General features: G+C 41.6%; 3 protein-coding genes across 6 annotated transcripts; 2 read left to right on the top strand and 1 right to left on the bottom strand.

The window, feature by feature from the left end:
* Positions 1–664: 664 nt before the first annotated feature.
* On the top strand, positions 665–26,474 carry LOC5512210 (protein cereblon). 3 transcript variants are annotated; one of them, XR_007313899.1, is made up of 13 exons: positions 669–880; positions 1,281–1,360; positions 2,086–2,226; positions 2,555–2,616; positions 3,144–3,302; positions 3,800–3,983; positions 4,231–4,284; positions 4,663–4,747; positions 4,962–5,077; positions 5,589–5,650; positions 6,083–6,214; positions 7,617–7,906; positions 25,631–26,474. XR_007313899.1 is itself a non-coding variant. In XM_048733183.1 (12 exons), exons 1-12 carry the CDS (start codon positions 769–771, stop codon positions 7,774–7,776), a joined length of 1,332 nt encoding a protein of 443 aa, XP_048589140.1. In that variant the 5' UTR covers positions 665–768; the 3' UTR covers positions 7,777–8,505. The 3 variants fall into 3 exon arrangements, 2 of the variants coding, with proteins under 2 accessions (XP_048589140.1, XP_048589139.1); XM_048733183.1 differs by lacking the exon at positions 25,631–26,474 and having other exon boundaries at positions 665–880; positions 3,159–3,302; positions 7,617–8,505; XM_048733182.1 differs by lacking the exon at positions 25,631–26,474 and having other exon boundaries at positions 7,617–8,505.
* LOC125556810 (dnaJ homolog subfamily B member 9-like) lies at positions 14,136–16,853 on the bottom strand. The gene is made up of 3 exons (XM_048733185.1): positions 16,483–16,853; positions 15,064–15,420; positions 14,136–14,736 (listed from the first exon to the last, which is right to left on the bottom strand). Exons 1-3 carry the CDS (start codon positions 16,655–16,657, stop codon positions 14,660–14,662), a joined length of 609 nt encoding a protein of 202 aa, XP_048589142.1. The 5' UTR covers positions 16,658–16,853; the 3' UTR covers positions 14,136–14,659.
* On the top strand, positions 17,497–26,474 carry LOC5499088 (protein cereblon). 2 transcript variants are annotated; one of them, XM_032367834.2, is made up of 12 exons: positions 17,497–17,821; positions 18,199–18,278; positions 19,001–19,141; positions 19,432–19,493; positions 20,047–20,190; positions 20,688–20,871; positions 21,120–21,173; positions 21,555–21,639; positions 21,854–21,969; positions 23,651–23,712; positions 24,145–24,276; positions 25,471–26,474. In XM_032367834.2, exons 1-12 carry the CDS (start codon positions 17,710–17,712, stop codon positions 25,628–25,630), a joined length of 1,332 nt encoding a protein of 443 aa, XP_032223725.1. In that variant the 5' UTR covers positions 17,497–17,709; the 3' UTR covers positions 25,631–26,474. The 2 variants fall into 2 exon arrangements, with proteins under 2 accessions (XP_032223725.1, XP_032223724.1); XM_032367833.2 differs by having other exon boundaries at positions 17,501–17,821; positions 20,032–20,190.
* Positions 26,475–26,839: the final 365 nt, after the last annotated feature.

Genomic DNA, 26,839 nt, shown 5'->3' on the forward strand with positions numbered 1-26,839 from the left:
AAGCACCACCAGACCACAGAGCGTAGCAAACTCGTTGGAATAATTTTATATGCGTATACTATAGGGTAAATTATCGAAACTCAGTTGAAAATGCGACACTTTTCGCATGTTCTCTCTAGCACCTATGTCACGCGACAGTCACAGCCAGGCTTATTGCGTGAGGCAGGAGATGTCACGATAACATCAGTTGCTATTTAGTGTAAATACCAACCGCCCCCACATGACAAAGACCAAAGTCTCGAGCTTCGTTCGTTTACTATGCGCCCTTTACTGACTACGAGGAGCTCATAGTAAACGAACGAAGCTCGAGACTCTGGTAGTCAGGGTAGTAAGAAGTGCTGTTGTTTGGGGTGTTTATATGTATATATTATATATCTGACGACGTTTGGCAGAGCTGTAGCTGAATTTAATTTTATAAGTATTTTTTTTTTTGGGGGGGGGGTACGCTACAGCAGAAACAAAAATATTGGGTGCACAGCCAGCCCCTTTCATTTCATTCCCCATATTAAAAATATATATATTTTGGGGCGGGTGGAACGTGCTACGGCTGTGTTTGGGGTTTTAGAATTTGTTTGCGGTAGATATTCCTAATGAAAATCGCCGTCAAAGATGAGACTACTACAGTAGAACCCCGCTAACTTAAAACCCCCTGAAGGGAAGCAAAAATCAGTTCGAGTTAGCGGGGAATTCGAGTTAGCAGAGTATGAATCGATGGGCTTTTACCCATGAATCTTCGGGGTCGTATCCAGAAGTAGCATAAAAACAAACATGGCGGACGATTCGTCGAGCGACGACGAACAAGACATCGAGGATGGCTACGATGCGATGCAAGAGATTGAAGAATACCACGGGGAGTCGAGCTCTGAATACTCCGACTCTGGTATTGTGTCACAATGGTTTTATTTACAAGGCAGTTTCTTCATTGCTACTTCTATTTAAAGTGACAGGCTAGGCTGAATGTAAAAAAGTTTTCTGTTTTGCGTAGTTTAATATATATAAGTACTTACATTCTTCGTGTTAACGTTTTTTTATTACCGCTTATCGGATTTTTATTCAACTCACGTGATCTTAGAACATGCTTTTACTTATTATAGCTGTCGAAAAATGAGATCATTTCGTAGTATGCAAGTGTTGTGCTCCTCTTCATTTTGCCTGAGATAAAATTAAAAGGGTTCAAACCGCTGCTATAATAAGACTAGTAGACTGCAGTATGTGTTTTTATGTACGTATTAAGTATAATATAAGTCAATGATATGCCAGTGATTCTCGTTTTGTGTTAGGTTCCTCACCCATTGATAATGGAGACGGTCCCAGACCACTAAGTATCGCGTTTGACCCATCATTACCAACAAGACATGAGGTAATGTATGGCCCTCGTATTTCTCAGCCTAAATTCACAGTGCCATGACACCTGGTCCACATTCATGTGCAAGCCATAGCTAGCTTGATGCAATTGTTTTTAAGTGGCATTCAATTCTGAATGTTCTTCCTATCTCAAGGAGGTTTTTGGATATCAGACCACACGGGTCCAAGGAATCTTGTTTTTGTTACAAAACCTTGTGAGGCAGGAAACATTGTGGGATTTTTTTTTTTTTTTGGGGGGGGGGTGCATTTTACCCAGCAATAGAACAAAAAAAAATGTTAATAAGATGTGTTTTTGTAATGTGTTTCAGTTACACTACATCCTTACTTGCTCCATTCACCACACACTTGTATTCATGTATCTATAACATTTATCCAGAGGAAATCTGAATACTGATATTTCTGCACTTGTGTGCAGAAATGAGTCGCTAATAAGTTGTTATCTAAGATATAATATACATATATGGAGTGAATACGCTGTCTATTATCTAATAGGTAAAAGTTACTCTTTACTTCTGAGGGGACTGGAAGCCACTTCCGGTCTCCGCAACACCTTGGGTCTTAAAATATGAGTTTAAACCAAGTATTTCTCTTTTTCTAAGTACTGTAACCCCCAAAATGGCAGGTGGAATGAGCTTTGCGACCTTGACCTTGGTCTTTCTGGTGGTGAAAGGGTGTGTCAGGTGTTAAAGTTCTAATTTGTTCTGTTTTTGCATCCAACAGTATCTTGGTGAAGAGATGGACGAGTTCAGTGGTCGAACTGTTCTGGAACCAAATAATGTATTGCAACTCCCCCTTCTCACACTTCCTGGCCTAATTCTGGTGCCAGGGCAAACTCTACCGCTTCACATATTCCAGCCACAGGTGATTTCCTTAAAAGTAAAACATTTTGTTGCATTTTCAATTTGTGCAAAGTGCTCTAATGATGCTACAAAGTATAAGGGATTTTTGATTGTGACAAGGTTCATGACCAGTAGGATTCTGGGCTCTAATGCCCTATGAAGCATTTCTTTGCCTTGCTGTTTGACTGGTGAAATTTTTGTTAATCAGATAGTAGCATTATTTCTATCAAATTCTTATAGGTCTAATTTACAAAACTGTTTCAAGGTAGCCATACAGTAGTAATGGGCATAGCACTATAAAAAGACTTTGCTGTCTGGTTATAACATTTCTTTAATTCTGTTATTATTAGACTGTTGCAATGATGAAGAATGTTATTGACAAAGACAGAACATTTGGTCAAGTTAACTCAAGGTACATTTTATTTTATTTTATTGGCTTTTGATTATTTTATCTATTGCCCTTCTATATTCCTCATTTATTCCTCCTCCCTATTTATCCCATCCCCTAGCATTGCCAAATAGGTAATAAGATACATCAGAATTCACAGGGGGGTAGTCAGAGACCTAAATACCAAGGAAACCAAGGCTTGGACAATTTTTAGAATATTATATGGCAGGTGAATTTGTGAATTCTTGCACTTTATACATTTCTTACTGTATATAGAATTTCATCCCAAACAGGTTGGGTGCAAAATGTGTGGGGGGTGGGGCCAGTTAGCTCACCTATGTCCAACCCTAATTACCTTTTGTCTGGAGTGTGTGTGTGTGTGTGTGTGTGGGGGGGGGGGGGGGGGGGTGAAGGGAGGCAGTTAGCTCTCCTGTTGCTATGCCTAACCCAATAACCTTTTTTCTGGAGTGTGTGTGTGGGGGGGGGGGGGGGGTGGCAGTTAGGTTCACCCCTTGCTATGCCTAACCCAATTACCTTTTTTCTGATGGTAGATATGGTTCTAACAGGAACCAGCTGTTATCCTCAATTGGGACTACTGTGGAAATATTCTCAATGAAGGAAGAAGTAGAGGCAGGAATAACAACAATCAGGATCAAGGCTACAGGAAGACAGCGATTCAGGATTATTGACATCCGGACACAAGTTGATGGGTAACAAACTGTGTTATCAATATTAAGTCAAGACATCACTAATACATCATAAGGCAGAGGACCTGTAGCCATATTATACCAAGAAGGCTCAGTGATTTGTCAGACCATTTTGTTTGTTTAGTATCTTCTTTTCGCTACTGGTGGCATGGATTTTTTGTGTCACTTGAAAAGAAAAGAAGAAGGATTACCATAGTTTTATTCAGGGGTTGAAAACGGTGATCTGATATATTTAAAGGTTGCCCAGAAAAGTTTGTTGACTTCACACTGCAAGCGAATCGATTGGTTGCGGTGTTGTTATTGATTATGCACTATTCCCAGATGAAATTCTCAGCAGTTGTGTAAGAACAAATTGGCTACAGTATAAGATATAGAAATCTCAATTTTTAGTTCGTATCCTTTTAGATTACATTTTTCACTTTTCTGGCAGTCACCCAGACACTTTTAACCTGTAAAAATCCAAGGCCCTGAAGCCTATTTATTGTTTTTATTTCTTGCAGAATTCCTCAAGCTACTGTCCAGATTCTACCAGAAATCACCCTATCCCCACACCCCGAGGGAGGTTTGCTTTCATGCTATTCCAAGTCTGGTTGCCAAGCAACTTGTGGAGGGTGCTTGCCAAAGTATCACCCGCCAGGAGGGGGTGTTGGCAAGCCACGTCTTGGTGTCAGCCGCTTCAGAAAAGTATGATAGATGTTAGAATAAGGGGTAGTCTTGATGTGCAATAGTTATTATTTTTTATGGATTTTGTCTCTATGGTAATCATTGATTGATGGCTTTTGTCTCTATGGTTAGTATTGATTGATGGGTTTTGTTTCTATGGTTATTGTTTATTGATGGGGTTTGTCTCTATAGTTATTATTGATTGATGTGTTCTGTCTTGATAGGTTTTGTATCTAATGGCTGTTATTGATTGCTGGGTTTGTTTTAGGTCAACACAAGTCTGAGTAGCTGGCCAGAATGGGTCTATAGACTTTATAATCCTGTAAGTCATTCTGATATAAGTGGGGTACACATCTTAAATGTGTAGCGCATGTAGCCAGGATTTATTGAAAGAGAAGGGGAGTCAACGGGTGTGCACGCACCCTCTGCCCATCCCTGGCTAAATGTACCCTCGCTAGAGGATGCCTGTTACTGTGTTTTGCTGGGCAAAGAAAAGATGCATCTGCTAACAGGAAAGCTAAAATAATGTGCATTTAAATGGAAAAAGAAATATTATCCAATTGTGCATTTAAATGGAAAAAGAAATATTATCCACATAATACATGATGCCACATGATGCCCTTTTTGTTTGTTTGTCATGGTGACTTAATGTGATTTCTACAACAAATACAAGCCTTGTTGTTTCTATCTTACTTGGCAGTTTAGCTTGATGGATGAAATCAAGAAACTTCTGCTGAGCTGGAATGAGTCCATGCGAGTGGACAATCTTCCTATCTGCCCAACAGGTGAGTTTATTCTCAACACGTCTGCTCTTTCCTGTTGTGTAAAATACAGTTTCTGTTCATAGACAGCTCCAAGGGAGGGTGTTAATGATGATTTCCCAGATTATTATGCATAGCATGAAATGAGAATATCTTCATGACCTCTATGTACTTTTCAAATCCCCTCTTTTTTGCGACTCAAGATGTCACTTCTCTTTCTAAACTGTGTATTCTGCAGAGTTCTCATTTTGGATAGCAGCAAACCTTCCGCTGGACGACAGATTGAGGCTTCAAATACTGACAATAAACTGTCCTACCCAGCGACTGCGAAAGGAACTCAGCATTATGCAAAAGGTACTGATTGTCAGGCCTACCTCTGTTCTGATAATGAACCGATGAGAGGCCAGCGCTATTGACTAGCTATTTATTTTTAGTCACAAATTTGAAATATATATAGTACAGAGGCTTGTTAAGGGGAGATACTTAAAAAAGAAAATGGTCTGTTGAATAGACAAATGAATCCTTTACTCAAAATCCTTGTTACATGCTGTTAGTCTTTCTGGGAATGCCCTAATGACTTATTTATTCTTGGGTTGCCTCAGTAATCAAAGGCAAAGAGGTAGGGGAAGAAGAGGGAGAGGAGGAGAGTCAGGCCAAGTTGTTTTTTTCAGAGGGGTATAAAACCCTTGCTGTCTAAATAGGGACTGCAAACCACATGTGGCTGGGATCGCTCTATTAAATGGAAGCCATCTAGTTTATCAAACCTTAATAACCTGTCAAAATATTTCCATTTCCCCTTGTCGATGCCTGAGAATGTGACCACAGTATTTCCTCTCTCCATTGTTTTTCTTTATGTTTATTTCAGTGCAGCGTATTGTGTTGTCGGGACTGCAACTCAACTATTGCTTATAAAAATGAGCTTTTCAGGTGGGTAAGAAAAGGAATTTTTTTCATTACTTTTCTAGATTATCATTTGTTTGTAAGTTTCACATTTCTTTATACCACCTTCTACCCCTCCCCTCGATTCCTGTCAATCCCATGGCCATGTCAACCCTGTAGTAATGTAGATGTCCCTTGTGTGCCCAGTATATCCCTGGATGGCCCTCCCCCCTCGATCCCTGTCAATCCCATGGCCATGTCAACCCTGTAGTAATGTAGATGTCCCTTGTGTGCCCAGTATATCCCTGGATGGCCCTCCCCCCTCGATTCCTGTCAATCCCATGGCCATGTCAACCCTGTAGTAATTTAGATGTCCCTTGTGTGCCCAGTATATCCCTGGATGGCCCTCCCCCCTCGATTCCTGTCAATCCCATGGCCATGTCAACCCTGTAGTAATGTTGATGTCCCTTGTGTGCCCAGTATGTCGCTGGATGGCCCTTTAGGGGCCTATGTGAACCCTGGTGGGTTTGTGCACGAGACGCTCACATTCTATAAAGCGCTGGGCATTCGCCTCCGGGGGCACCCCACTGCGGAAAACAGCTGGTTTCCAGGGTGAGTAGTATGTAAATTATAGCGATACTTCGATTTCTGGCACCGCCATCCATAGAGTATATGAGTTCTCGATGATGCTCTTTGAGCCATATAACGATATGTCAACGGACCTCATGCGATCTACTTGAATTTAATTTGTTGTTTTTCGTCAGGACACAAAAACCTGTCCACAATCTTTCAAATAATACAAAACAATTGATGACATCAGTTAAGGGTAAAGATGACGTCAGTAAAGGGTAAAGATGACATCAGTAAAGGATAAAGATGACGTCAGTAAAGGGTAAAGATGACATCAGTAAAGGGTAAAGATGACGTTAGTAAAGGATGAAGATGACGTCAGTAAAGGATAAAGATGATATCAGTAAAGGGTAAAGATGACATCAGTAAAGGGTAAAGATGACGTCAGTAAAGGGTAAAGATGACATCAGTAAAGGGTAAAGATGATATCAGTAAAGGTTAAAGATGACGTCAGTAAAGGGTAAAGATGACGTCAGTAAAGGATAAAGATGACATCAGTAAAGGGTAAAGATGATATCAGTAAAGGTTAAAGATGACGTCAGTAAAGGGTAAAGATGACGTCAGTAAAGGGTAAAGATGACGACAGTAAAGAATAAAGATGAATGTTGAATGAGAGCCCCCGTCTTGAATGATGGCACCTCTCCAAACCCTATGACACTACCTTATTACACTTAATTTTCACACACACAAAAATTCGCAAAGTTGTGAAAACCGAAAAATACGCGGAATTAAATGACGTTAAATAAATTGACATAAGCGCCCCCCCCCCCCCCCCCCCCCCGTCGAATAAGTCTCCTACACAGAGGCCGTGAAACTACGGTCAACATTTCACAATATGTATATGATGGGTCCACTTTCCAGCCTAGAAACTTGTATTACCCGTTACCAGATACGCCTAGAAACTTGTATTATCCGTTACCAGATACGCCTAGAAACTTGTATTATCCGTTACCAGATACGCCTAGAAACTTGTATTATCCGTTACCAGATACGCCAAGAAACTTGTATTATCCGTTACCAGATAAGCCTAGAAACTTGTATTATCCGTTACCAGATAAGCCTAGAAACTTGTATTATCCGTTACCAGATACGCCTAGAAACTTGTATTATCCGTTACCAGATACGCCAAGAAACTTGTATTATCCGTTACCAGATAAGCCTAGAAACTTGTATTATCCGTTACCAGATACGCCTAGAAACTTGTATTATCCGTTACCAGATACGCCTAGAAACTTGTATTATCCGTTACCAGATACGCCTAGAAACTTGTATTATCCGTTACCAGATACGCCTAGAAACTTGTATTATCCGTTACCAGATACGCCTAGAAACTTGTATTATCCGTTACCAGATACGCCTAGAAACTTGTATTATCCGTTACCAGATACGCCTGGACGATTGCCGAGTGTCAACAGTGCTCCAATCACCTCGGCTGGCGGTTTAGCGCCATCAAGAAAGGCTTGAGTCCCGGCAAGTTCTGGGGATTGACGCGGTCTTCGCTCAAACCTTCCATGAAGGACGAAGGGATAACGGATGACAGTTAGTGAACGAAGGGATAACGGATGACAGTGTAACGGAGGGATAACGGATGACAGTGTAACGAAGGGATAACGAATGACAGTGTAACGAAGGGATAACGGATGACAGTTTAACGAAGGGATAACGGATGACAGTGTAGTAGAGAGGTTCTTTAGTTCCACAGTATGTTATATTTTTCTGGTTTTTACATCGCGCATAATTTGGTTTCACTGCTCACATGCCAGGCCCGTATCCAGGATTTTTCTGGGGGGGGGGGGGTGCAAAATCCGATTAGTTTGGTGCCTGTTTTGTGTAACCCGCTTATGCCTTATAGTTTCGTCTACAAATAGCACGTCTATTGCGAACCGGAAGTGGGTTTTCTGCCGTTGTGTGTATGTGTGTGGGGGTTGGGAAATGCGGACGCACCCCCCCCCCCCCCCGTGCCTGCATGCATAGGTAAATTCTCGCTGATGAAATTCCCTCTCCATTCCTCAAGGTAGTACTCTTTTTAGAAAAAGAATGAAATAAATAAAACTCTTTAATAATACCAGTAATGATGTTTTAAATTCGGGTTCAAATGTATATGTTTATCGCGCGAAGAATTAAGAATGGGGGGGATGTTAAAATAACCCCTTTTGGCAAAATTCCTGGGATCAGGAATTTCCAGGGCCCTTCAATGAACAGCTAGTATTCAAGAAAGCATCAGTTGTAAAATTAAGGTACACGAATATTTGGAATAAAAGGAGCATAATTTACTTTTGCGAAATTTAGTAACCGTAAACACTTACCTTTCGGTCGCGAAACCGTTCGAACTGACGTTATTTGAAAAAACATTGTACATTTGTTCACGACGCTGTTGGCCAAAAAAACCTTGATTACTGTCTATTTGCTTGGATGCGATATTGAAGATCATCCATTCCCTGGATAAATCTGTGAGTATCCAGATCTGGTGAAGGTGTTTGGAGGCTTTATAGGAGTGACAGAATTTTTTGATTTGGATCGGGTATTCGTACCAAGACGTAGGGGCCTAAAGTGGTGTGGTAGTGAGGTTGGTGTGATCATATGGTATGGTGATGTTGGAGGGTGATGGTGAAGGATGGCTAGTAAGATAGTGTAGAGTGGAGATGGTAGTAATGTAATTACGGTGAAAAGGTGGATTGGTTCGACTAGTAGGTGGTGGAGGGTGGTGAAAAGATAAAGTGGGACTATAGAATAGGTTGTGGTAGTGTGTGGTGGGCAGGCGAAAAAGAAAAAATAATAATAATATGGTGTGGTGTGGAGATGGCTAATGGCTGTGTTGGTGGGAAAAAACCGGCACGGTGTATAGGCGAGAGCGGCGGCGAGGGGGATGTGGAGCAGATAAGGCCCACAACTCAGCGTGATGGGTCTATGTGTTTTAAAATGGCGGTGGTGCGGAGGACGATTTAAAATCTGCGAGGCCACGGTGCAAATGTGGGTGATGATGTATCGTTATGATGTTAGGTGATAGTAAGGTGTTGGTTTGTGGGTAGGTAGGGTGGGTCATAGGGTGTGGTCGTTTGTAGTTGGGTTTTGTGCTGTGGGGTAAATGTTTGTATGGTTGGGGAGGGGGCTGTATGTAGGTGTTTGTAAGGGGGGGAAATTGGTTGTGGGGTAGTGTCTGGTGTAGGGTGTGGCTGGTTGGTGTGTTGTGGGTTGGTTGGTATAGTCGTAGGATGCTATGGTGTGTATGTGGTAGGCTATGTGTGGAGGGGTAGAGGTGTGTGTGGTGGGAGGGGGGTTGGACTGTATGTAGATTGTGTTGTTGGGGGGAGCGTTGGTTGTAGGACTAGTGGCTGCTATAGGGTGTGGTTGGTTTGGTGTGTTGTAGGGTGAGTAGTGTTGTGGCCATTTTTTTTTTTGGTTTGGATCGGGTATTCATACCAAGACGTAGGGGCCTAAAGTGGTGTGGTAGTGAGGTAGATGTAATCGTATGGTATGGTGATGTTGGATGGTGATGGTGAGGGATGGCTAGTAAGGTAATGTGGAGTGGAGATGGTAGTAATGTAATTTTTTGGTTTGGGTCGGGTATTCGTACCAAGACGTAGGGGCCTAAAGTGGTTTGGTTGTGAGGTGGGTGTGATCATATGGTATGGTAATGTTGGAGGGTGATGGTGAAGGATGGCTAGTAAGGCAATGCAGAGTGGAGATGGTAGTAATGTAATTACGGTGAAGAGGTGGATAGGTTAGACTAGTAGGTGGTGGAGGGTGGTGAAAAGGTAAAGTGGGACTATAGAATAGGTTGTGGTAGTGTGTGGTGGGTAGGTGAAAAAGAAAAGATAATAATAATGTGGTGTGGTGTGGAGATGGCTAATGGCTGTGTTGGTGGGGGAAAAATTTGTATGGTGTATAGGTGAGAGTGGTTGTGAGGGGGATGTGGAGTAGATAAGGCTTATAATTAAGCGTGATGGGTCTATGTGTTTAAAATGGTGGTGGTGTGGAGGACGGTTGAAAATATGTGAGGTTATGGTGTAGATGTGGGTGATGATGTATCGTTATGATGTTAGGTGATTGTAAGGTGTTGGACTTTTGGTTTGGATCGGGTATTCGTACCAAGACGTAGGGGTCTAAAGTGGTGTGGTAGTGAGGTGGGTGTGATCATGTGGTATGGTAATGTTGGGGGGTGATGGTGAAGGATGGCTAGTAAGGCAATGTAGAGTGGAGATGGTGGTAATGTAATTACGGTGAAGAGGTGGATAGGTTAGATTAGTAGGTGGTGGGAGGTGGTGAAACGATAAAGTGGGACTATAGAATAGGTTGTGGTAGTGTGTGGTGGGTAGGTGAAAAAGAAGAAATAATAATAATATGGTGTGGTGTAGAGATGTGGAGTAGATAAGGCTTATAATTAAGCGTGATGGGTCTATGTGTTTTAAAATGGTGGTGGTGCGGGGGACGATTAAAATTTGTGAGGTTGTGGTATAAATGTGGGTGGTAATGTATCGTTGTGATGTTAGGTGATCGTAAGGTGTTGGTTTGTGGGAAGGTAGGGTGGGTGATAGGGTGTGGTCGTTTGTAGTTGGGTTTTGTGCTGTGGGGTAAATGTTTGTATGGTGTGGTGTTGGAGGGGGCGCTGGTTGTAGGACTAGTGGCTGCTGTAGGGTGTGGTTGGTTTGCTGTGTTGTAGGGTGAGTAGTGTTGTGGCCATGGGAAGGGGGGGGGGGGGGTTGTGGTTTTTGTGTTGGCAGGGGTCTGGCTTGTATAGGGTGTGTTAGGTGTGTATGTTTAGGTGAGAGTGTAGGAAAGTGTGAGGGGGGAGGAAGTGTATGTGTAGGTGTGTGGGGCTTAGGTGGGTGTTGGTGTTGTGCTGGGGTATGGAATAATCGTGGTGGGTTGTATGATGGCGTGGTATGGGTGAAGTGGGTATGGGGCTGTTTGTGGGGTGAGGGATGAGGGGGTGCTTGTTGTGGGGTAGGTGGGTGGTTGGGTGCGGGTGATGCGAGTAGGGGGATACTTGGGTGGTTAGCCAGTTATGAGGGGGAAGAGAAAGGGGTTTGTGACATGTATAGAGCTGGGTGGTAGTAGTGGGTAGGTATGTTGTGTGGTGAGGATAGAGTAAGATATAATTTGTGAGAGGGATGTGGGTATGTATGTGTACTATGTGTAGGAGGGAGGGTGGTTGTGGGTTTGGTTGTTGTGTGTTTTTTGGGGCGTGTGGTGTTGGGGTAGTGGGGTAGTGTGGGGGTCTGTATGCCTAGGGGTGGTGGTAGTGGCATGTTGGGGTTAGGTTGAGCTGTGTAGGTGGGGTAAGGGGTGTGGGGTACAGGGGAGGAGTGTGCTAGTGGTGTGAGGTGGGTATGGGGGGTGTGGGTAGTAGGGCGCGTTTAGTGGTAGGTGTGGGGGGGGAGGGCTGGGCCGTGGGGTGTGGTAGGGGTGTGTGTGGTGGGGGTGTGGATTGTGGGGGTTTTTTAAGGGGGGTGGGGTGTGTTAGTGTGGGGGTAGGTGGTTAGTGTGGCGGTGTGGTGGGGGGGGTTTGGGGCGTGGGGGTGTGGGATGGGGTACGTCTTGGGATCACAGATTGTGATACAGCACTTTCCCCGTATGGTACATAACTTTTTGGTTTGGATCGGGTATTAGTACCAAGACGTAGGGGCCTAAAGTCGTGTGGTAGTGAGGTGGGTGTAATCGTATGGTATGGTGATGTTGGAGGGTGATGGTGAGGGATGGCTAGTAAGGTAATGTGGAGTGGAGATGGTAGTAATGTAATTACGGTGGGGAGGTGGATAGGTTAGACTAGTAGGTGGTGGAGGGTGGTAGAAAGATAAAGTGGGACTATAGAATAGGTTGTGGTAGTGTGTGGTGGGTAGGTGAAAAAGAAAAAATTAGTAATAATATGGTGTGGTATGGAGATGGCTAATGGCTGTGTTGGTGGGGGGGAAAATTGGTACGGTGTATAGGTAAGAGTGGTGGTGAGGGAGATGTGGAGTAGATGTAGTTGTGGGAACTACTAGGTATGAAATAGTATATCATGACCTATGACAATATAGAGTATGAATCTAATGCCTAAATGATGTAAAAAATGAACAGGAAATATGTCCAAAAGGTGTCGAAAAATCCACCAAAAATCCTCCGCACCACCGCCATTTTAAAACACATAGACCCATCACGCTGAGTTGTGGGCCTTATCTGCTCCACATCCCCCTCGCCGCCGCTCTCGCCTATACTCCGTGCCGGTTTTTTCCCACCAACACAGCCATTAGCCATCTCCACACCACACCATATTATTATTATTTTTTCTTTTTCGCCTGCCCACCACACACTACCACAACCTATTCTATAGTCCCACTTTATCTTTTCACCACCCTCCACCACCTACTAGTCGAACCAATCCACTATTTCACCGTAATTACATTCTACCATCTCCACTCTACACTATCTTACTAGCCATCCTTCACCATCACCCTCCAACATCACCATACCATATGATCACACCAACCTCACTACCACACCACTTTAGGCCCCTACGTCTTGGTACGAATACCCGATCCAAATCAAAAAGCTATACGGTCAATGAGCCGGTCGGTTCAAATTACTCATTGACAGAGCTTGGGCTTTCACGATGGTACAGTAATTCCCTTGCTAGGAAATCTTTATCCATCTTTTGTTTAATGTTCCAACTTTACTGGGGAGCAGCTATCCAGTGTAGGAGAATATAGTGCAGGATATAGAAAGGGGGATATAGTTTAGAGTAGAAGGATGTAACAGGGATGCTTAACTTTATGACTCATTTTGTAAAATACACTAAATGTGTAGAGTAAGAAAGGTGATAAGTGAGATAGGGGTAGGGGTAGAGTTTAATCTAAGGGGTGCCAGTAGCAGAAAACCAGCCTGAGCAGATAAAATCAAAGCAAAATTAGTTCAGATACAAGAATGAGCAAGAATAATGTTTTTCCTTCAGGCTCCCAAGATGGGAAAGTGCACTTTTGGGCATCCGACAGCGGCCATAAGATATCTACACTAGAAGGGAACCACCCTGGTTCTACATGGTGTGTCAAGTTCAACCCCAAGTTCATGATGCTTGCAAGTGCATGTACTAACATGGTGAGTAGCATTTACAGCCTCCACTGTCCCCCTCTCCCACAAACACCATGGCCCAACCCAATACTCTGCAGTATTCTAGTAGTCTAACACTTTCTATCTTTCCCTTAAGCATTTTGGCTACCAAATCTTGAAGATCTACCAGAGGCAAACAGATAGTTAAAAAGATGTCAGCCCAAGATTATTGAAATCTTCATTTCCTTATTATATTATACTGGTGTTGTCCCTCTGTGAGGACACTGCATGACAGCCTTCTAAACCACACGACATGCTTTCAATACAAGACAGTTTTTACAATGACGTCCTTTCAATACAAGACAGCTTTTACAATGACGTCCTTTCAATACAAGACAGCTTTTACAATGACGTCCTTTCAATACAAGACAGCTTTTACAATGACGCCATTTCAATACAAGACAGCTTTTACAATGACATCCTTTCAATACCAGACAGCTTTTACAATGACGTCCTTTCAATACAAGACAGCTTTTACATTTGTAGCTTACAGGGATCTTAAGCACTACGAAATAGAAAAAGAGAGAGGGTTAATTTAGTGGGTTAACAATTAAAACCAGTGACAATAGTGCGCTCATGTGTTTACTGGGTTTTTATCTGCAAATGCTTTTTAACAACCTTTTTTTATGTATTTGATAAAATTTTGTTTTGGAGGTTGTATCTTGTCTTTGTGAACAAATAGCTAAACCCTATCCCCTTAGGACCTGATAACCTGGCTATATCATACATAGGTACCAGAGTGGCCTGTATATTGTTCTTTATGTTACTGTATACCAAAGCAGTCCTTATTGTAGTCGAATGTAAATAAATGACACACTTTTGAAAACCTCTCTTTGTTTATTATTTACAAGAAAAAATCATTATATATAAAGTAAACTCTACATAATGTCCTGCACATCCACAATACCAATACAGTCAGTGCACTAATCATTTTTTATACAAACTAGCATCATCTGCAGTGTAAGAAATCACCTCTGACAAAACCTTTGACATACAATAGCTGTAAACTTCTACTTTTCAAAACATATACTTTAGTTTTATAAAGATTCAGGTTCCTGTGAGAATTAGGATTGAAAAGGAATAGAAAAATCATTAACTGTTTCCTTTATTACCTGAACTAACACAGAAACACATAAAACCTATTATAAGTCTCAAATTTTAAAGTCTGCACCAACTTATTATACTCTAATAATTAATGGAGCTGATTCAGTTCATTGAGCTTATACTTATACTTATTAACGTTATTTCGTTGTGTAATCTATACTGACACAGAGACACTGCAGTTTTGTCAAGGGTGTTCCTCAATGAAAATCACACTAGCGTGCATGAGATTCTTGATTACTATGTACATTCTGTAAATGTTGTCACCATGTTTCCAACTCGTCTTGTTACTGTTCTACAGCTCCGTCCCCCACCACCTGTAAGATGAATTATTCAAATTAGAAGTGCTAAAATCCACGTTAGACTATTGCTCAAGGACCAAGGCCCCTTAAAAAGTCAGCCTCCCTAAAAAAATCAGAAGAAAGTCAGTCAAAGGCTGGGTGAGGTGTAGAGCCCCCTCCAAGGTTTTCTCCATTGTGATGAGTACCAGCCCTGTAGCTGGGGGGGGGGGGGGGGGGGGGGTGTTGTGGTTGCCAAAAAGTGGGGTTTGTCATACTCATATCTGTGCACACCACGGGCCCAAAAATCCTGGCTATGCCACTGATAAGCAGGACTCGAATAATTCATAAAGAACGATTTTTTACCTGAACTTGACTGGTGGAACTCAGCATGTCTGGCTGCTCTGTGGAAGTCATGACCATCTTCGTGAAAGCCACTATTTCTAAAGTTCCCAAAATTACCAAAGAAAGAGTCCCCATGTCCAAATCCACCACCAAAGTCATCATCATCATCATCATTGAAGAAATCATCAAATCCACCAAATGAGAATTTAAATGAGTTTCCATTGCCTCCTCTATTGTGGTCTCCATGTCCAAAGTTATTAAAGAAGTCATTGAAGTCAAATCCCCCGCCGCCGCCGCCAAATCCATTATTTTTTTGTCCCTCCTCTCCAAACTGATCATACTGCCGTCTTTTGTTTTCATCTGATAGTACTTCATACGCTGTGGAAAAAAGATGGAAATATTTCAATATCTCGTAGAATTTTAAATTTTATTTTTAAAAATAGTCACTTGAGGGGTGGAGTTGACTCAACAATGTTTATAAGTGGGTAAAATTATTTATTTGATTTTAGTTGTAGGGTTAACTGAATAGTATCAACAGCGCGTTTGAGTTTTGCCTATAACAAAGTATATAATTTTTTTTCTTTAAAAAATATTAAGTCAGTTCCAGTAATTGAACATTTGATACCAAAACAACTCAAGACCGCTGATCCGGAAATATCGATTTAAATTTCCCTTACCATAAAAAAATATATATCTCATTTCAGATCGATTTAAGCAAGGTTTAATTATAATATCAAGTGTGAAATTATTGAATGAAATTTCGTAAGGGAATGTTTATTTGCACCTGAGCCAACAAACTTCAGCGTCGATGGAAATATTTGCAATACGTAGATGTAAATATCACTGTCGAAACATAGATGACTCATGCTTTAAAATTCACGGGAGCTAGAAGCCCCAAAAAGTGGAGCTATGAATTATTATCCAAACTCTGCGAGAACGCAACAGAACTCGGGAACAATGAAAAGAAGAGATAAAAAACATTTAAAACATGTTATAAAGTTCATTTACCCTTCATCCTTCGAAAGTAAACATAATTGTTCAATCTACAATGTTCTGTTGTGACTCATCAGTAAACACTTAAATTTTGTACAATTTTATAGTTAGTTTGAAGTAACAGAGTCGGGATTCATTCATAGAGAAACCCTTTTGTTTGGTTCTGATAACGACCTAAAAATCATGACAACTAGAACTGTCAATTTGGAACACATGGCCGACAGTAAGCAAATTTAGAAAGATCAAGATATAGCAGGTCGTTTACGGTTCCACAAGAGCTTGTTTCTATGGGAAAAGCATATCAAATGACAAGGCTTATAAAGTGTTCTCTAGAGAAATCGGTATAATATGAACAGTGTATAAAACATGAAGCGAAAATTGATTATGAAATGTTTACTTCTTACATCAGCCCGGAAACGAAATGCTGCGCCACAATTTTGTACGTACCTTCTGCTACCTCTCTGAATTTCTCTTCGGCTTTTCTAAAAGCTTTTTTGATTTGCTTGTCGGAAGCATTTCTGGGGACACCCAAAATTTGATAATAATCCTTCGCCATAACGAGGTCTGTCGCTAAAATGCTCAAGGCTGCGGTCGTCAACACGAGAATTTGCTCGTAATTCATGCTTCCACCAAGAAATACTGCAATTTAAGTTTCCCTTCTGTAGTATAATGCTTTTTGCTCTGAACCAGAGCGTTATATTGAAGGTTTTCCGTGTAGTTGAGGCGTTTCGCGGTAATATGCAGCCGTGTTTTGCACTCTGTCGTGTTGACTTGTCGAGCCTGCAACGAAGCGCACTCTGATTGGTTGAGAGCACCTTGACATTGGTGAGCGTGAGGGAATGGCACTACTGATGGCGCGAAAAAATGTTTGACATGTGTTGCGTGACACGAGAAAATCACGCACTTTTAAGCACCACCAGACCACAGAGCATAGCAAACTCGTTGGAATAATTTTATATGCGTATACTATAGGGTAAATTATTGAAACTCAGCTCAAAATGCGACACTTTTCGCATGTTCTCTCTTGCACCTATGTCACGCGACAGTCACAGCCAGGCTTATTTCGTGAGGCACGAGATGTCACGATAACATCAGTTGCTATTTAGTGCAAATACCAACCGCCCCCACATGACAAAGACCAAAGTCTCGAGCTTCGTTCGTTTACTATGCGCCCTTTACTGACTACGAGAAGCTCATAGTAAACGAACGAAGCTCGAGACTCTGGTACTCAGGGTAGTAAGAAGTGCTGTTGTTTGGGGTGTTTATATGTATATATTATATATCTGACGACGTTTGGCAGAGCTGTAGCTGAATTTAATTTTATAAGTATTTTTTTTTGGGGGGGGGGGGGTACGCTACAGCAGAAACAAAAATATTGGGTGCACAGCCAGCCCCTTTCATTTCATTCCCCATATTAAAAATATATATATTTGGGGGCGGGTGGAACGTGCTACGGCTGTGTTTGGGGTTTTAGAATTTGTTTGCGGTAGATATTCCTAATGAAAATCGCCGTCAAAGATGAGACTACTACAGTAGAACCCCGCTAACTTGAACTCTGAAGGGAAGCAAAAATCAGTTCGAGTTAGCGGGGAATTCGAGATAGCAGAGTATGAATCGATGTGCTTTTACCCATGAATCTTCGGGGTCGTATCCAGAAGTAGCATAAAAACAAACATGGCGGACGATTCGTCGAGCGACGACGAACAAGACATCGAGGATGGCTACGATGCGATGCAAGAGATTGAAGAATACCACGGGGAGTCGAGCTCTGAATACTCCGACTCTGGTATTGTGTCACAATGGTTTTATTTACAAGGCAGTTTCTTCATTGCTACTTCTATTTAAAGTGACAGGCTAGGCTGAATGTAAAAAAAGTTTTCTGTTTTGCGTAGTTTAATATATATAAGTACTTACATTCTTCGTGTTAACGTTTTTTTATTACCGCTTATCGGATTTTTATTCAACTCACGTGATCTTAGAACATGCTTTTACTTATTATAGCTGTCGAAAAATGAGATCATTTCGTAGTATGCAAGTGTTGTGCTCCTCTTCATTTTGCCTGAGATGAAATTAAAAGACTAGTAGACTGCAGTATGTGTTTTTATGTACGTATTAAGTATAATATAAGTCAATGATATGCCAGTGATTCTCGTTTTGTGTTAGGTTCCTCACACATTGATAATGGAGACGGTCCCAGACCACTAAGTATCGCGTTTGACCCATCATTACCAACAAGACATGAGGTAATGTATGGCCCTCGTATTTCTCAGCCTAAATTCACAGTGCCATGACACCTGGTCCACATTCATGTGCAAGCCATAGCTAGCTTGATGCAATTGTTTTTAAGTGGCATTCAATTCGGAATGTTCTTCCTATCTCAAGGAGGTTTTTGGATATCAGACCACACAGGGGTCCAAGGAATCTTGTTTTTGTTACAAAACCTTGTGAGGCAGGAAACATTGTGTAATTTTTTTTTTGGGGGGGTGGGGTGCATTTTACCCAGCAATAGAACAATAAAAATGTTAATAAGATGTGTTTTTGTAATGTGTTTCAGTTACACCACATCCTTACTTGCTCCATTCACCACACACTTGTATTCATGTATCTATAACATTTATCCAGAGGAAATCTGAATACTGATATTTCTGCACTTGTGTGCAGAAATGAGTCGCTAATAAGTTGTTATCTAAGATATAATATACATATATGGAGTGAATACGCTGTCTATTATCTAATAGGTAAAAGTTACTCTTACTTCTGAGGGGACTGGAAGCCACTTCCGGTCTCCGCAACACCTTGGGTCTTAAAATATGAGTTTAAACCAAGTATTCCTCTTTTTCTAAGTACTGTAACCCCCAAAATGGCAGGTGGAATGAGCTTTGCGACCTTGACCTTGGTCTTTCTGGTGGTGAAAGGGTGTGTCAGGTGTTAAAGTTCTAATTTGTTCTGTTTTTGCATCCAACAGTATCTTGGTGAAGAGATGGACGAGTTCAGTGGTCGAACTGTTCTGGAACCAAATAATGTATTGCAACTCCCCCTTCTCACACTTCCTGGCCTAATTCTGGTGCCAGGGCAAACTCTACCGCTTCACATATTCCAGCCACAGGTGATTTCCTTAAAAGTAAAACATTTTGTTGCATTTTCAATTAGTGCAAAGTGCTCTAATGATGCTACAAAGTATAAGGGATTTTTGATTGTGACAAGGTTCATGACCAGTAGGATTCTGGGCTCTAATGCCCACTGAAGCATTTCTTTGCCTTGCTGTTTGACTGGTGTAATTTTTGTTAATCAGATAGTAGCATTATTTCTATCAAATTCTTATAGGTCTAATTTACAAAACTGTTTCAAGGTAGCCATACAGTAGTAATGGGCATAGCACTATAAAAAGATTATTAGACTGTTGCAATGATGAAGAATGTTATTGACAAAGACAGAACATTTGGTCAAGTTAACTCAAGGTACATTTTATTTTATTTTATTGGCTTTTGATTATTTTATCTATTGCCCTTCTATATTCCTCATTTATTCCTCCTCCCTATTTATCCCATCCCCTAGCATTGCCAAATAGGTAATAAGATACATCAGAATTCACAGGGGGGTAGTCAGAGACCTAAATACCAAGGAAACCAAGGCTTGGACAATTTTTAGACATATATTATATGGCAGGTGAATTTGTGAATTCTTGCACTTAATACATTTCTTACTGTATATAGAATTTCGTCCCAAACAGGTTGGGTGCAAAATGTGTGGGGGGTGGGGCCAGTTAGCTCACCCGTTGCTATGTCCAACCCTAATTACCTTTTGTCTGGAGTGTGTGTGTGTGTGGGGGGGGGGGGGGGGGGGGGTGAAGGGAGGCAGTTAGCTCACCTGTTGCTATGCCTAACCCAATAACCTTTTTTCTGGAGTGTGTGTGTGTGTGTGGGGGGGGGGGGGGGGGGTGGCAGTTAGGTTCACCCCTTGCTATGCCTAACCCAATTACCTTTTGTCTGATGGTAGATATGGTTCTAACAGGAACCAGCTGTTATCCTCAATTGGGACTACTGTGGAAATATTCTCAATGAAGGAAGAAGTAGAGGCAGGAATAACAACAATCAGGATCAAGGCTACAGGAAGACAGCGATTCAGGATTATTGACATCCGGACACAAGTTGATGGGTAACAAACTGTGTTATCAATATTAAGTCAAGACATCACTAATACATCATAAGGAAGAGGACCTGTAGCCATATTATACCAAGAAGGCTCAGTGATTTGTCAGACCATTTTGTTTGTTTAGTATCTTCTTTTCGCTACTGGTGGCATGGATTTTTTGTGTCACTTGAAAAGAAAAGAAGAAGGATTACCATAGTTTTATTCAGGGGTTGAAAACGGTGATCTGATATATTTAAAGGTTGCCCAGAAAAGTTTGTTGACTTCACACTGCAAGCGAATCGATTGGTTGCGGTGTTGTTATTGATTATGCACTATTCCCAGATGAAATTCTCAGCAGTTGTGTAAGAACAAATTGGCTACAGTATAAGATATAGAAATCTCAATTTTTAGTTGGTATCCTTTTAGATTACTTTTTTCACTTTTCTGGCAGTCACCCAGACACTTTTAACCTGTAAAAATCCAAGGCCCTGAAGCCTATTTATTGTTTTTATTTCTTGCAGAATTCCTCAAGCTACTGTCCAGATTCTACCAGAAATCACCCTATCCCCACACCCCGAGGGAGGTTTGCTTTCATGCTATTCCAAGTCTGGTTGCCAAGCAACTTGTGGAGGGTGCTTGCCAAAGTATCACCCGCCAGGAGGGGGTGTTGGCAAGCCACGCCTTGGTGTCAGCCGCTTCAGAAGAGTATGATAGATGTTAGAATAAGGGGTAGTCTTAATGTGCAATAGTTATTATTTTTTATGGATTTTGTCTCTATGGTAATCATTGATTGATGGCTTTTGTCTCTATGGTTATTATTGATTGATGGGTTTTGTTTCTATGGTTATTGTTTATTGATGGGTTTTGTCTGTATAGTTATTATTGATTGATGTGTTCTGTCTTGATAGGTTTTGTATCTAATGGCTATTATTGATTGCTGGGTTTTGTTTTAGGTCAACACAAGTCTGAGTAGCTGGCCAGAATGGGTCTATAGACTTTATAATCCTGTAAGTCATTCTGATATAAGTGGGGTACACATCTTAAACGTGTAGCGCATGTAGCCAGGATTTATTGAAAGAGAAGGGGAGTCAACGGGTGTGCACGCACCCTCTGCCCATCCCTGGCTAAATGTCCCCTCGCTAGAGGATGCCTGTTACTTCTGTGTTTTGCTGGGCAAAGAAAAGATGCATCTGCTAACAGGAAAGCTAAAATAATGTGCATTTAAATGGAAAAAGAAATATTATCCAATTGTGCATTTAAATGGAAAAAGAAATATTATCCACATAATACATGATGCCACATGATGCCCTTTTTGTTTGTTTGTCATGGTGACTTAATGTGATTTCTACAACAAATACAAGCCTTGTTGTTTCTATCTTACTTGGCAGTTTAGCTTGATGGATGAAATCAAGAAACTTCTACTGAGCTGGAATGAGTCCATGCGAGTGGACAATCTTCCTATCTGCCCGACAGGTGAGTTTATTCTCAACACGTCTGCTCTTTCCTGTTGTGTAAAATACAGTTTCTGTTCATAGACAGCTCCAAGGCAGGGTGTTAATGATGATTACCCAGATTATTATGCATAGCATGAAATGAGAATATCTTCATGACCTCTATGTACTTTTCAAATCCCCTCTTTTTTGCGACTCAAGATGTCACTTCTCTTTCTAAACTGTGTATTCTGCAGAGTTCTCATTTTGGATAGCAGCAAACCTTCCGCTGGACGACAGATTGAGGCTTCAAATACTGACAATAAACTGTCCTACCCAGCGACTGCGCAAGGAACTCAGCATTATGCAAAAGGTACTGATTGTCAGGCCTACCTCTGTTCTGATAATGAACCGATGAGAGGCCAGCACTATTGACTAGCTATTTATTTTTAGTCACAAATTTGAAATACAGTCTAACCTCTATTAAGCGGCCCTCTATTGAGCGGTCACCCTCTATTCAACGGTCATTTACCAAATTCCCGAATTTTCCCCCTTATGTTTACTGTAAATTTGACCTCTATTGAGCGGTCACCTCTATTAAGCGGACACGGTCACCAAAGGAGGGTCCCAATTGGTTGATTTCATTGTTTTTCACCTCTATTAAACGGTCATCAATATTTGTCAGCATGACAACAGATAGTGCACGTCATATTTCGTAAAATTTTTAACTGTCTAATCTAATTACTATGGCTAATCGTCTTGTGAGACTTGTGTGGTCTTGTGCGAATCAGTCGCATCAAATTCCTCGATTACCAATTTCCGCTTTAGCCAGCTAGAAGAAAAACTGTCACCTTCAAATATGTATTCACAAGGAATCTCGAGTCCATAGCCACCACCTCTGTTCACCCACTTCCCTTTGACTACGACTTTCTCACAGTTCGTAGGTCTCTTGAGATATTTGGTAACCCACGTTGACATCAGTTTGGGAATATGCCTGATAACTTCGTAATCGTCGACTAGAGTATTCGGGTGACCGGATCCATCCATCACCGTTTTGTCGGCTTTTTCTCTTACGATTGCAACAGCATTCGGATCCTTTATGTTAGTTGGTTCCCGCATAAGTTTGTAAACATCTTCTAGTGCTGGTTCCCACTCAGTCATGTATTCATGGTATCCCCGAATGAATGCAACTGGGTCAGATTTGTGAGTTTTTGGGTACGGCAACGCACTGCGAGTTTTTGATTCGACTTCCAAAATCGCCCAAACGCTTTATGATGGATATAGACGGAAACGACGCGTGTAACATCAACCTTAACGCACTCACTTACTTTACATAACGCCAGCGAAAGTAGCTCATGCCCATAGAATTGGGCAAAGCCACAAGAGCCGTTTAGGCAAAAACAAACTGACTAGGCGGTTTCAAACATTTCTGGATCAAATTGGAATGCACCAGGCCCCGTCTTAGGGCTAACATGATTGTTACTGTTGTTTATTATAATAAAAAGTTCTTACGTATAATTACAGCCCGATTTACGCTAATTTAGGGGCGAAAATAGCGAAACCTCTATTAAGCGGTCAACCTCTATTAAGCGGTCACTAAGCTAAGTCCCGAGGGTGACCGCTTAATAGAGGTTCGACTGTATATATAGTACAGAGGCTTGTTAAGGGGAGATACTTAAAAAAGAAAATGGTCTGTTGAATAGACAAATGAATCCTTTACTCAAAATCCTTGTTACATGCTGTTAGTCTTTCTGGGAATGCCCTAATGACTTATTTATTCTTGGGTTGCCTCAGTAATCAAAGGCAAAGAGGTAGGGGAAGAAGAGGGAGAGGAGGAGAGTCAGGCCAAGTTGTTTTTTTCAGAGGGGTATAAAACCCTTGCTGTCTAAATAGGGACTGCAAACCACATGTGGCTGGGATCGCTCTATTAAATGGAAGCCATCTTTATCAAACCTTAATAACCTGTCAAAATATTTCCATTTCCCCTTGTCGATGCCTGAGAATGTGACCACAGTATTTCCTCTCTCCATTGTTTTTCTTTATGTTTATTTCAGTGCAGCGTATTGTGTTGTCGGGACTGCAACTCAACTATTGCTTATAAAAATGAGCTTTTCAGGTGGGTAAGAAAAGGAATTTTTTTCATTACTTTTCTAGATTATCATTTGTTTGTAAGTTTCAAATTTCTTTATACCACCTTCTACCTCTCCCCTCGATTCCTGTCAATCCCATGGCCATGTCAACCCTGTAGTAATGTAGATGTTCCTTGTGTGCCCAGTATATCCCTGGATGGCCCTCCCCCCTCGATTCCTGTCAATCCCATGGCCATGTCAACCCTGTAGTAATGTAGATGTCCCTTGTGTGCCCAGTATATCCCTGGATGGCCCTCTCCCCTCGATTCCTGTCAATCCCATGGCCATGTCAACCCTGTAGTAATTTAGATGTCCCTTGTGTGCCCAGTATATCCCTGGATGGCCCTCCCCCCTCGATTCCTGTCAATCCCATGGCCATGTCAACCCTGTAGTAATGTAGATGTCCCTTGTGTGCCCAGTATGTCGCTGGATGGCCCTTTAGGCGCCTATGTGAACCCTGGTGGGTTTGTGCACGAGACGCTCACATTCTATAAAGCGCTGGGCATTCGCCTCCGGGGGCACCCCACTGCGGAAAACAGCTGGTTTCCAGGGTGAGTAGTATGTAAATTATAGCGATACTTCGATTTCTGGCACCGCCATCCATAGAGTATATGAGTTCTCGATGATGCAACTTTGAGCCATATAACGATATGTCAAGGGACCTCATGCGATCTACTTGAATTTAATTTGTTGTTTTTCGTCAGGACACAAAAACCTGTCCACAATCTTTCAAATAATACAAAACAATTGATGACATCAGTTAAGGGTAAAGATGACGTCAGTTAAGGGTAAAGATGACGTCAGTAAAGGGTAAAGATGACATCAGTAAAGGGTAAAGATGACATCAGTAAAGGATAAAGATGACGTCAGTAAAGGGTAAAGATGACATCAGTAAAGAGTAAAGATGACGTTAGTAAAGGATAAAGATGACGTCAGTAAAAGGTAAAGATGACATCAGTAAAGGGTAAAGATGACGTCAGTAAAGGGTAAAGATGACATCAGTAAAGGGTAAAGATGATATCAGTAAAGGTTAAAGATGACGTCAGTAAAGGGTAAAGATGACGTCAGTAAAGGATAAAGATGACGTCAGTAAAGGGTAAAGATGATATCAGTAAAAGGTAAAGATGACATCAGTAAAGGGTAAAGATGACGTCAGTAAAGGGTAAAGATGACGACAGTAAAGAATAAAGATGAATGTTGAATGAGAGCCCCCGTCTTGAATGATGGCACCTCTCGAAACCCTATGACACTACCTTATTACACTTAATTTTCACACACACAAAAATTCGCAAAGTTGTGAAAACCGAAAAATACGCGGAATTAAATGACGTTAAATAAATTGACATAAGCGCCCCCCCCCCCCCCCCCCCCCCGTCGAATAAGTCTCCTACACAGAGGCCGTGAAACTACGGTCAACATTTCACAATATGTATATGATGGGTCCACTTTCCAGCCTAGAAACTTGTATTACCCGTTACCAGATACGCCTAGAAACTTGTATTATCCGTTACCAGATACGCCTAGAAACTTGTATTATCCGTTACCAGATACGCCTAGAAACTTGTATTATCCGTTACCAGAAACGCCAAGAAACTTGTATTATCCGTTACCAGATACGCCTAGAAACTTGTATTATCCGTTACCAGATACGCCTAGAAACTTGTATTATCCGTTACCAGAAACGCCAAGAAACTTGTATTATCCGTTACCAGATACGCCTAGAAACTTGTATTATCCGTTACCAGATACGCCTGGACGATTGCCGAGTGTCAACAGTGCTCCAATCACCTCGGCTGGCGGTTTAGCGCCATCAAGAAAGGCTTGAGTCCCGGCAAGTTCTGGGGATTGACGCGGTCTTCGCTCAAACCTTCCATGAAGGACGAAGGGATAACGGATGACAGTTAGTGAACGAAGGGATAACGGATGACAGTGTAACGGAGGGATAACGGATGACAGTGTAACGGAGGGATAACGGATGACAGTGTAACGAAGGGATAACGAATGACAGTTTAACGAAGGGATAACGGATGACAGTTTAACGAAGGGATAACGGATGACAGTTTAACGAAGGGATAACGAATGACAGTGTAACGAAGGGATAACGGATGACAGTTTAACGAAGGGATAACGGATGACAGTGTAGTAGAGAGGTTCTTTAGTTCCACAGTATGTTATATTTTCCTGGTTTTTACATCGCGCATAATTTGGTTTCACTGCTCACATGCCAGGCCCGTATCCAGGATTTTTCTGGGGGGGGGGGGGGGGGGTGCGAAATCCGATTAGTTTGGTGCCTGTTTTGTGTAACCCGCTTATGCCTTATGGTTTCGTCTACAAATAGCACGTCTATTCCGAACCTGAAGTGGGTTTTCTGCCGTTGTGTGTATGTGTGTGGGGGTTGGGAAATGCGGACGCACCCCCCCCCCCCCCCCCCCCCCGTGCCTGCATGCATAGGTAAATTCTCGCTGATGAAATTCCCTCTCCATTCCTCAAGGTAGTACTCTTTTTAGAAAAAGAATGAAATAAATAAAACTCTTTAATAATACCAGTAATGATGTTTTAAATTCGGGTTCAAATGTATATGTTTATCGCGCGAAGAATTAAGAATGGGGGGATGTTAAAATAACCCCTTTTGGCAAAATTCCTGGGATCAGGAATTTCCAGGGCCCTTCAATGAACAGCTAGTATTCAAGAAAGCATCAGTTGTAAAATTAAGGTACACGAATATTTGGAATAAAAGGAGCATAATTTACTTTTGCGAAATTTAGTAACCGTAAACACTTACCTTTCGGTCGCAAAACCGTTCGAACTGACGTTATTTGAAAAAACAGTGTACATTTGTTCACAACGCTGTTGGCCAAAAAACCTTGATTACTGTCTATTTGCTTGGATGCGATATTCAAGATCATCCATTCCCTGGATAAATCTGTGAGTATCCAGATCTGGTGAAGGTGTTTGGAGGCTTTATAGGAGTGACAGAATTAAACATGTAATTGGCTTCTTTCATACGATATACTGCTGTGTAGTCCGAAAAAGTTGCTTGCAAGTAACGCACAATGGGTTTGTGAATAAACGCCACAGCTCAATCACCCTATAGCTTAATCACGAGGAGGCATT

This window comes from Nematostella vectensis, chromosome 10, assembly GCF_932526225.1.
Source record: "Nematostella vectensis chromosome 10, jaNemVect1.1, whole genome shotgun sequence".
NCBI classification, from domain to species: domain Eukaryota; kingdom Metazoa; phylum Cnidaria; class Anthozoa; order Actiniaria; family Edwardsiidae; genus Nematostella; species Nematostella vectensis.

Bases quoted from the DNA above. Each gene is read 5' to 3' on its own strand.
- LOC5512210 (XM_048733182.1), top strand. From the start codon at position 769: ATGGCGGACGATTCGTCGAGCGACGACGAACAAGACATCGAGGATGGC. The intron at 4,285-4,662 runs GTAAGTCATTCT...CTTACTTGGCAG, and splicing joins TCTATAGACTTTATAATCCT to TTTAGCTTGATGGATGAAAT. The intron at 5,651-6,082 runs GTGGGTAAGAAA...TTGTGTGCCCAG, and splicing joins TATAAAAATGAGCTTTTCAG to TATGTCGCTGGATGGCCCTT.
- LOC125556810 (XM_048733185.1), bottom strand. From the start codon at position 16,657: ATGAATTACGAGCAAATTCTCGTGTTGACGACCGCAGCCTTGAGCATT. The intron at 15,421-16,482 runs GTACGTACAAAA...TTTTTTCCACAG, and splicing joins ATTCAGAGAGGTAGCAGAAG to CGTATGAAGTACTATCAGAT. The intron at 14,737-15,063 runs GTAAAAAATCGT...TTCATCTTACAG, and splicing joins GTTCCACCAGTCAAGTTCAG to GTGGTGGGGGACGGAGCTGT.
- LOC5499088 (XM_032367833.2), top strand. From the start codon at position 17,710: ATGGCGGACGATTCGTCGAGCGACGACGAACAAGACATCGAGGATGGC. The intron at 20,191-20,687 runs GTAACAAACTGT...TATTTCTTGCAG, and splicing joins ATCCGGACACAAGTTGATGG to AATTCCTCAAGCTACTGTCC. The intron at 21,640-21,853 runs GTGAGTTTATTC...TGTATTCTGCAG, and splicing joins TCTTCCTATCTGCCCGACAG to AGTTCTCATTTTGGATAGCA.